Genomic DNA, 10792 nt, shown 5'->3' on the forward strand with positions numbered 1-10792 from the left:
CACAGTTCACCAGTATCCCCATATCGGCAACGAGATGAGATTGGAAGAAGGTGCAGACGTGATGAGGAGTGCGTCATTACGTACTTGATCGAAATTCGCTTCATAAAATAAGAGATAACTATAAATGATTTCAATTTCTTTAACATTGTTATAACCAAAGACTCAAAATCATTTGAAAAACGTTTTACACTATATATATGCAAGTCGTTAAGAAATTATACCACTAGTAGAATCAAAAACTTGTCGGAGGCTTTTTGGCTATCAAAAGTGGTGGGTCTCTTTTAGTTCATCCAATCACTAGTAGGGTCTTTTGCTCATGGACAAAAGGGAAAATATGGTGTCAAGAAAAACCTAATGAGCAAATTTTGGCCTTTCAACGGCGCTAAGGAAAGAAGTAGGGAAAAAAAAAAAACACGTAGGGAAAACAAAAAGAATTCATCGCCTAAACTCTTTCTAATAAATCTAGGCCAGTGATCATGTATTTCAAGAAATTGCGTGACTCACACCGAACACATCACAAATTGATGAGTTTTATCGTAATTTTTTGTGCTATATAAGGCATTGAAAGTTTAAATTAGAGAAAAGCAAAACAAACTGTTTGAATCAAGATAATTCGAACTAGATTGAAATAGCCGACTAGGTCTGATTCCTGGGGTGTTGATCCGGTTCCCATCTCCAAAGGGAAACCTAACCGAATCGATTATATATATTTTTATTATTTCTTTAAAAAAATAAAAACAATCAGCTTTTTTAAATAAAAAAAATTCTTTGTAACATATAACATCAAATAGTGGGAAAAAAAAAAAAAAGTGACCAACTCCATTGGACTGAATCCGATTGGGAACTGACCACTCCTAATTTAAACAGTGACCACTCCTAATTTAAACAGTGAGATGGATGTCTCCTAAGTTACCTATGCAGTATGCAATCTGGTTTCGAGGTTCGCTTGCGCCCACTGTGCGCTAGCATCCCTGTCTCGGCAATGAGACAAGATAGGGGAGCACTCGAGGAATCAAGGACACATCCAGAAAGTTACCTATGCAATCTGGTTTTAATAGGATTGATCGGCAATTTATCACCTTATGTGCACTTCTTGGTACTCCCATATAGACTAGATTGCGATCAGTTCTGTCGTTCGAAGAGTATCTGATATTGCCTTTTCTTGGAACTGTTCACCGATCCATCCTCGTTCGTGCTCCTATCCGAGGCCCGCTGCATTAGTCTCCTCTCGGACCGGCCTTTTCACCGCCCCTTCCTTCTCGTCGATGAACGAGAGGAACGTCTGTAGATGGCTCCATCGAAGGGGAGAGAGAGAGAGAGAGACGCGCACGCACGCGCACACACGCGCACACGCACCCCATTCGTTGTTATACGAGGAGGATGCTAAGAGCAGAACGATCCCACTGAACACTCCATGAATCATCTTTCTTTGACTGAAAGACATGGCGTCAACCCGAGCGCTCGCTTTCTTCCCGAGTCATCGTCTCCTGAACTTTTCAATGCTCTTTAGGAAGAATGTCCAAAGAAGCTCCCTTGAGAAGGCCAAGTCCACTACTCTTGATTGGTCATACCAAACAAAGACAGCATGACTTTTCGGACTTCAAACATATATCGCGTTTACTTCGTTTTTACTGCAAACAAGGTCTCGGTGAATCTTCCGCCCTGTGCATATTCAGCTATGCTACAGAGGAAGATCTTGAAAAGCTTCCGATGATGTTACAGTTCTCGGATGTTCGAGTGAATGTAACTTGGTAGTTCAAGACAATGCACAAAGCAGCAATAGAACCACTCGAACACATCGCAGCGCAGCAAAAATACTAACCTTATATTGGCTATTATGACAGATATGTCAAAATACAAGAACAAAAATAACCAGCCTAGTGTCTCCTGGATTGGGTTCCTTAGTAAAGCAAAAAATACTAAAATCATAAGGATTTTTCAGCGTTTGTCATAAATTAGAACATGTTGGATAATTGTTTTGGTGTTTAGACTCATGTCTAGTCGGTGGCGAATTTCTGTGCAGAACTTTATCTATGTATGCCTATGAAATAGATGCAAGGAGACAATGCTACATACATTACAACTAGATTCGAGGATGTCCTCGTTGTCTTTGCCTATCGATCTCATTCATCCAATCAGAAAGCCTCAATAGACCTTTGTAACCATAGTAGCTCACTGCGATCACGACCACCACAATGGCTAGACAAACAAGCATCCACCGCATGGTGCTGCCAATTCTCTGTCCAACAACCAACAAAATTTACTCAATCAACCAGAGAGAAAGAGTTCTCGTCTCATGCAAGTCTTAGCCCAACAAAATTTATTACCTGCAGAGTAGAAGTTTCCTTTGTTTCTTGCAGTCTTTCACGTCGCTTCCGACGTTTTGGGGCAGACTTCCCTGGATCAGGCTCCTCGATCTTGAAACAACATGCAAAATGTTATGGATGTTCGGTCAACAAACTCTTCTTTTACAAGAAACAAGATCTTTAGTCAATATACTCATGCATAAAAGTTACACAATCTTTATTAGCAAGGATGTTTGCATTGTCATGAGTTAAATCAAGAAAAATCGTGAATGGACCAAGATCCACATAGGAGCATTAAAAGAATTTAGATCAAATCATACGTAAAAGAACCCATACATTACATAACGACTGAACTTAACTAGTTTTATCCTGGCGTATTAGTTTCATACAGAAAATCCAATTCCAAATTCATTTTAGCATCTATTTCTGTTCAATAAAAATCATGCTCATATGCACAGTATCTGCACTTGATACACATTAGATACAGCTCATCTGAAACCTAGTGAGTGCTCATTCCAGCTGTGACAACCTTGGACTTACCTCTGAAATTTTAGGTTTACGTTGTTGCAAGTTCGATTGAACAACTTGCATTCTGCTTTTGCAGTCAGAGTTGCAAGGAAGAAGTCCATGTCCGAATTGATTCTTTGATATGTCCTTCGGATCACGGCTGGCAGCAAGATATGCGGCTTGGACATTGTGACAAGGCCACTCCTTTTTCAAAGTCTGGCATTCACAACGAACAGTAACCTTGCAAAAGAAGATTTCAAAAGAGAAATACAGTAAATTAATTGTTCCAGTCAACTACTAAATCCAAAACCTACCAATCAAGTATGCCATTAATAACTTCAATAAAGATGTCAAGTGATCTTTCCATTTATTTGTACAAAAAGTAGCATAATACCTTTTTGCCACACTTCTCAGGAGATGGGCATGGACCGGGATGGCATGTCTCTGGGCAGAGATGGGTACAATTGGGCAACTTTCTGCACATCAGAAAGTGATAAGCTCTCATCAATTATCATGGTAGCCCACCAACAACCATTTTAAACCACCACAGGTAAAATAAGCTTTTGCTGACGAAACTTAACACACAACTCATCACCCCATGACACCATAACCAGCTCACCAAAGAGCCTTCCACCTTGTTTCCAGAAAAATGGCTTCTTAAATGGTGCTAAAATGCAGCTTTTGGAGTAATTGATTGATAACTTCTCTTTTGGCAGGAAATGTGCAAACTTTTGAGCTCAGAGATGTCTAACATACTAAAACAATAGATATAGATATCTGCTACTTAACTCTCTCCATAAATAAGAGAGCCCACAATCTAATTTTTGATACCTTGATGATTTCCATGAATTTTAGAAATGTTAAGATATGATGACACACGGAAGGTGATGATACAATGAAAGATGACCCAACACAAATACGATAGCAGTAATGCCAAATTCTAGATGGACAAAGCATAAGCACAATAGAAATAAGTAATAATATGAACTCTAGCCTTGGGGCAGTGGGGGTTGGGATATAGGGACAGTTTAGCAGCAAAAGCCACATACAGCCAAATTTTCAAAAGTTTTTCTTTGGATCCCAAACAAAGCCTTTTCCACTCCCTAGAATATTTCAACAAGAGAAACTATCAGCTGTAATCAACTTATGATCATACTCTTTGCTCCTGAATGTTGAGGCTCTCTGTCCAATGTCAATGGAGGTACTTATCTAACCAACCAGCATTTGCTTGAAATTCTTAAAGCAAAGACCAAATGTTACCTGTGGCAGGGCCCACCACATGATCGAACAGCCATTTGCTCTTCCCCTGACAGGGTGTTGTAATATATGCATTCGAAAACATGGACCATGGCACCACAGTGACATGAACGCTTGACAAGAACTTTGCATGATGCACATTCACCCGGATGGCAACGGAGGGGACAGGGATGCGGACATTCGGGTGTCCTCTCCTGAATATAAATTTTCCAACAATTAAAGTCTGGTTGTTAATTCTTACCAAAATTGGCCAAAGAAAATCTAACAGAAAAGGAAATATGCAGAGTACTTGGCCATGAAACATTAGTGACATTGACATGTCGTGTCAAGAGCTAGATTAGATTAAAGTGTAAAAACCTTTTGGCAAGGGAGAGTACACTTTTCACAAGATTCACCACCTCTGGTCGTAGATGATGTTGAAGATCGGCTCTTCAAGGCATGGCAAGTTTTAGTGCAATAATGATTGCCACAGGATAAAGGATTCCCACATAAGTTATCACATGAGAACAGTGTTCTCTGTGAGCATACCATCTGAATAATGTATCAAGTGAAGCACAGATGAGTATTAGAAATGTGAGATATTGTACAGCAATCAATACTGCAAAAGAACTAAATCTGCCAACGCATGAGTAAAACTTACCATCTTTTCCGCCCCTACATGTTGTCCGACACATGATCTCCAGACAAGTTCAGGACAAGGAGGGCATGGAGAACCAGGAGTATATTCACTCTGATGGACAAACTTTTTCTTCTTAGGTTTCACTGTGAATTCTGGATTAGGAGGAGGTTTAGGGCCGTGACATCTGATTGACAATATAAGCAGTCAGAATTATTGTCAAATGAAGATTCAAATCGGCTCAGTGCAAAGGACTACAAACCTCAGTTTGCACCTATGACCACATGGATACTCTTCTTCACAAATTAGCTTGCATTGCGGGCATGCTCCGTAGTGGCACTTATGCGGCTGAGGACCCAAAAGATGAGAAATTAATGCCGAGATCACCCACAATTACTTGAAGTTAGCTCTTAAATAAAGAATGGGATTTGTTTCCATACCCCATGAACTACAGCTTCTAAGGGGGCCAAGTTGTAAAATAAGAAGGTAGGTGCAAAACTCAGATAACCAAAGACATAATAAGTTGCAAACAATAGAGGGAAAGCCTTCCAATCACTAGTGTTTTAACCAATAACCAGTTCTTTCCTAAATCACAACGAATCTTGTCTTCAGGGTTCAAACTTCATCATTGGTTTTAAAAGAAAGCAAATATAATGAAAGCTTTCAGCCAAAAAAAAGGATGGGAAAAAAGAAGAAAAGATGGTTCGAGAGCTAGAAGAAAACCCCATAGCTCTTTTGATAATCCAGCAATAACTACATAGGAAAAAGGTTGAATGTTCTGACATAATCCCCAAGGCTTAAGTGAAAATTAGAAAGACCCAATCATATTTTGCTGAATGCAGGAGATCCAATACATGTCTATGTTTAAACTCAGTCTATGAAATTTAGGAAGTCCTTTGATACACAAAATAAACAATTATACCTTGCAAATTGATGCATGCCGGCAGAGTGGCGTAATGGAGCAAGGTTTGCGGCATCTAGGAGGTTTCTGATCCATTTCCGTGCCACATGGAACCTACACAGTTAAACAGAGGATAAGCTATTTAAATTCGTACATGTTTCTTTGATTTTAAAAAGAAAAATATTACAACTTCTCACAAAAAAAAAAATGTCAACCTCAAAACTTAAATGCCTAACAAAACAAAGTTCAATCTGGTACTAGACAGCTTCAAAATTGGAACAGTTATGCTATTCTAATCTTGTTGCGCAATCAAACGTAACAGACTCGTCAAAGCCAGATTTTGGAAGTGTGGAAGAAGCAAATCAAGCATCATTGACCCTCAGCTTTTCTTAGGTTGCAAAATTTAATGATCCATAAAGATGGAGATTCCTTCAGGTTCAACCTTCACTTTCTCCAAAATCAGGTGACTGCCCACAAATTAAGTGAACGACATAATAGAAAGCATTGTATGCAAAGCACATCAACAGGAAGTTTCACAGTTATAGGAATTAGCGTCCATATCCTTAATTTTTTAAACGCAATTACAAGCCTTCTAAATGCAGAGCAAGGTAATTCCATTGTCTAATCCAGTCCAAATATTAAAACTTCATGAATAATCAAATGATATAAAAGGAGGAAACGATTAGGTCAAGACTATTGCATACAGATTAATTACACAAAAACCACACTCACCTCGAACTGTGTTTCACCGCATGCACATGAAATTGTCACCATCACTGGGCAAGGGGCACAGGCACCTCTGAAATATCGAAAGTGAAATTCAAAATTTACATCCTGCTCTATGGTGGAAATAACGTGAATGCTAACCTAAGAATAAGATCCATAAAAGCACAAACTTCTCATTGCAAAATCATGCTCAAAAGCAGTAAGTTGCCAGTTCATCAATCTACCAATTTCAATTAGATGCCTTCTTTAACAAAGAAACATATGGAGACGCTCTAATCCAATGATTCCTCCAAAGTGCCGGCTTCCACTTAGGGATATATTAGCTCCAGATCACCGTGTAATTAGGTTTTTACCATGTTGACTATGCTGGTGCACTTGCTTGCAGTCACTCTAATACTTATTAAAAAGCAGAAGTAGTTCCACTCCCATATTTACATCTGTCTCTGCAATCTTGGATTTACCTTCTCCATTTAATTTCCACCTTTCTTTGTCCTCCAAAATGACATTGTCATTTTTTGGTCATTCAATCTTCAGCAATATTTGGGGTCTTTGACTTTTTTGTTTCCTACTTCGGTTTTCGTGATTATGAAGGGACTTTGACTAATTTTTATTCATCTTTGATTTAAATTAGGTATCTCCTTAATAGAGAATAAGGAGATAACATACCTGTGACATGGGGAAGGGCATTTATGGTTTTTGCACCTAAGCCGCTTGTCGCATTTCTACAGTTAAGAAAACATACCATCAGAGAAGACCTATAAATGCGAAACAACAAATTAAAAAGGGAAAAGAATTTAATTTTATACTCAATCACCTCCAAGCATGGCGGGCAATCCCCATCACAGCAACGACGCTTGCAAGCATGACGTCCACAGTCTCTCGTTCTCATGCACTTCCTCTCACATGACAAATCTTGAAAGCAAGGAACCTATTCTAGATTCAGTTATGATATCCAATTGGCAATTAAATGCCAATTACCAATTCGACATGATTTTTCATATAAAAGCATCAAACTTTTTACCTCTTTCTTCAAGCTTCCACACCTACATGACTTGGTAACAACAATTCTACAAGTCTCAACGCAAGGTCCACGATGACACCGTTCCGGGCACCTATGATAACTGCAGCTCAGCGTCTTGTTACATGTGGCGCCACACAAAGGCGCATCAACATCGCAAGCCATTCCTTCATACACCCTCTTCCTGCAAGGGCAAGTTCTTTTCCCTTGCAATGGACAATCCCCGCATTCCCCAGCATGACACCCTCTGCTACACACATGCTTCCCACAACCAAGAGCTTTCTCACACGGCACCTCGCACCGAAAATCTCTATCGCAACAATCTCTCTCTTCCTCCCTCTTCCCGCATCTGCACCTATACACGCCTCTCTTCCGACATGGCGGGCAATCGCCCTCATGACAAATTTCACCACACTGATGAATGCCACAATCCAACAACTTATTGCACCTTTTCTTACAGGAGAAGTTCTTGTACCCACATCGGCGGACATCCCGTGCCGATCCGCAAAAGCACTCGGCCTCCACGAGCTGAGGGCAGCTGGGGCACGGACCGGGGTGACAAAGCAACAAGCAAGAGTGCCCGCAGAGGGGCCTCAAGGGCCTATTACACAGCTCACCGCAAGAATGCGGCAAGATCCAAGGATCATCACCCGGCGGGTTCTCCACCTTGCCACAGTAACAAAGATACGATTTTGGGATCTGGGTCTTGGAGTACTCGCACCTGCATTTCGGGCAGCCCCAGGAGGCCGCCTCCGCGGCCTTGTCGGCGGGGATGGAGAGGCGGACGGCGGCGCGGGCGGCGGCGGCGTCGAGGGACTGGCGGGCCCAGGACTGGATGCAGAGGAGGTGGAAGACGGAGAAGCAGAGGGAGGAGCAGGACCAGGTGGGGTCGGAGGGCCGGATGCGCTCGAGGCAGATGAGGCACGACACGGCGCCGGAGGAGGAGGAGGCGAGGAAGGACTGGATCTTCGAGAGGTCGACGGTGGCCGCGGTGTGGCCGGTGAACTGGAGGTAGGACTTGAAGACGGAGTCCGAGAGGTCCACGTGGCGGAGCGGGCGGGCGCCGGAGGGGGCGGCGGCGTTGTCGGAGTCGGAGTCGGAGTCGGAGAGCACCTGGGCGGGGGGCGAGGGCGGACGGCGGGGGTCGCCATTTGAGGCGGTGGCCGGATGGGGTCGCCGGATCGGGGAATTCCTCGAGGATCGTCGCGGCGGTGGATCGGTGGCCGGCCGCCGCCGCTAGTGCATGGTGCTGACGCTACGTGATGGTTTTCGTCGATCGCGATTGAGGCATTCGCAAACCAGAATCGGGCGAGAATATACAGACGAAATTATAAAATGGAAGTAGAAAAACCGGTTTTCTCGAGAGTCGGATCGCAGCGATGCACTCGGACTCTTGCGGCCCGGCCCGGCCCGAAAACTTTGTTGGCAAAAAAAAAAATCAATTGTGCTTTTATTTGGGGACAAGCCACAAAAAAAAAAAAAAAAAACTATAAATTTAGTCTTTTGTGACATATTTATTCTGAAAAAAATTCAGATATTAAAATTCAAAATTATACCTGCTACGACACATTTATATCTAGATGTTTTCTTGTGATACAAAAAAATCTTAAACTAGTACTTGCTCGACACATTTATTCTCCTCCATTGCAACTTTATTTGATAATTTTATAACCAAAACGCCATCATTCTTAAGGTGTTTGCTTTTTGTGGTCCATGTAAGTGAATTTTTAATGGTGTTTATTTACTAATCTTTCATTTGGTCATTTGACTGAAAGTGATCCATCCTTGCACTTGGATGATTTGATTGGTTTCATTTGTTTCATGAAAAATGAATTATTTGAATAATATTTCCTAAAAATTGAATGCTTGCATCGCTAGCTAGTTAGTTGATGAAAAATATTTTCATTATCGATAATATTTTTTTTTATAAATCTTTTCGTGGACAATAAAATTGCTTTTTGTTTATTTATCTTTTGTAAATTATACAAACAATCATTGGAAGGAAAATATTTTTCAAATTAATCATTTTCCACAAAACGCGATGTGTTTGTTTCATTGAAATGTCATGATAAATGAAAAACTAATCAAGGAAAATCATTTTTAAGTGAAATGGTTAGTTTTTATTTGTGGTTTATGGAAAGTGATTTCCTTTTTCACCAGAAAGGAAAATTATTTTCTCACATCCAAATTTGTTGTTTTCAATCCATGGAAAATATAATTATTGATTTTTCATTATCCAAATGCCAGAAAATAAGAAAAGTAGTTTTCCAGGAACAATAACTTTACTGTGATGACAACTGTAGGGGAAATCCTACAAAGAAATATTTACCATCCAAAAAGGGCAAAAAAATTGGACCAAAGAATGTGATTGCATTATAAGGTCACATTTGATATTTCCTCTATCCTTACCATACTCCAACTTGGTAATAGACAATCACTTATTCACAAATTTTGTGCGAGGCTAATAGTTTCCAGCGCCTGGTGAGGAGGGGCAATGATTTACCGGTAACACCGGCCAAGGGGTTCTGTGAAATCATCTCATAGAAATTCCCTAAGTAACTAATCAAATTCAACACTTCATCACTAGATATTTCTTAGTAAAAGATCTTAATACGTGTAGCATTATACTTTATATAAAATTGGTTAGGTTTGGGAGGACCAAGATAAACAAATTCAAGCTCGAAAAGGAGATTGTTTTGGGCATGTTTGCCATTAAGAAAGTATGGTGAATCATTCTCCTAGTTGATTCAGCTTGTTTATATTGGATATTTCAAGAATTTTGAAAAATCGAAAGCTATTATTTTGTAACGGCTATAACGTCTAATGTGATCTCTTCCTTTATTAACCATCACTTCCATTTGTTTGTTAAAAGAATTTCTCAAGCACAATCGAAATATACCAAAATAATAATAATAATAATAATCTCTTCTTTTTTTCCAATTTGTTACCTAAGTTTTACTTATAACAATGCCGCTATAACTAGTCATATCGAGTTTCCTACTCCGAGGGTTAACCTGCTTATCCACCCAGATTATTTAATTCTTACTTTCATCTTTTCCAATAGATTTCTCCAACAATTTTAAGCATAATTTACTGCCTTGAGGCCTAGTCTTCAATCTCCGCCCCGTCTTCTCTCGCCACAAGGAGGAGGATTCAAGTGATACTGCCACACCGATCGAGCCTTTCAATTCGGACTCCCTCCTAGGCAATGGCCTTACTCACTTCGTTGCCCTCGATCCTTTCGGCCAGCTCGATCAAAACCTCCCGCTTCGACCCTCTAGCGGTCTCCATGGATCGGACTACGACAGTCATGATCCAATATCAAGGTGGTGAAGTCGATCATGTCCTCAATGGAGGACATGCAACACTTGGTTTTTCCTTGGATCACTGCACTCTCGCGCTGGTCTAGAGTCCGTTCCATAATCTTCTCCATAGTGGAATTCTCACCAGCAAGGAGTAAG

General features: G+C 40.7%; 1 protein-coding gene across 1 annotated transcript; it reads right to left on the reverse strand.

Annotated features, from left to right (window-relative positions):
• Window positions 1-1805: 1805 nt before the first annotated feature.
• On the reverse strand, window positions 1806-10622 carry LOC104421074 (NF-X1-type zinc finger protein NFXL2). Its single transcript, XM_010032911.3, has 14 exons — window positions 10554-10622; window positions 7335-8567; window positions 7128-7241; window positions 6980-7035; window positions 6320-6386; window positions 5609-5701; window positions 4949-5034; window positions 4711-4873; window positions 4428-4601; window positions 4074-4264; window positions 3208-3289; window positions 2847-3053; window positions 2328-2417; window positions 1806-2239 (listed from the first exon to the last, which is right to left on the reverse strand). Exons 1-14 carry the CDS (start codon window positions 10620-10622, stop codon window positions 2084-2086), a joined length of 2781 nt encoding a protein of 926 aa, XP_010031213.2. The 3' UTR covers window positions 1806-2083.
• Window positions 10623-10792: the final 170 nt, after the last annotated feature.

This window comes from Eucalyptus grandis, chromosome 10 (genome assembly GCF_016545825.1).
Source record: "Eucalyptus grandis isolate ANBG69807.140 chromosome 10, ASM1654582v1, whole genome shotgun sequence".
In the NCBI taxonomy this organism is placed as follows: Eukaryota; Viridiplantae; Streptophyta; class Magnoliopsida; order Myrtales; family Myrtaceae; genus Eucalyptus; species Eucalyptus grandis.

What these genes read in the sequence shown, in the direction of transcription:
- LOC104421074 (XM_010032911.3), bottom strand. Translation starts at nt 10,622, where the DNA reads ATGGAGACCGCTAGAGGGTCGAAGCGGGAGGTTTTGATCGAGCTGGCC. An exon ending in GGTCATAGGTGCAAACTGAG is followed by an intron (nt 4,874 to 4,948) that starts GTTTGTAGTCCT and finishes ATTGTCAATCAG; the next exon opens with ATGTCACGGCCCTAAACCTC. An exon ending in ATGTAGGGGCGGAAAAGATG is followed by an intron (nt 4,602 to 4,710) that starts GTAAGTTTTACT and finishes TACATTATTCAG; the next exon opens with ATGGTATGCTCACAGAGAAC.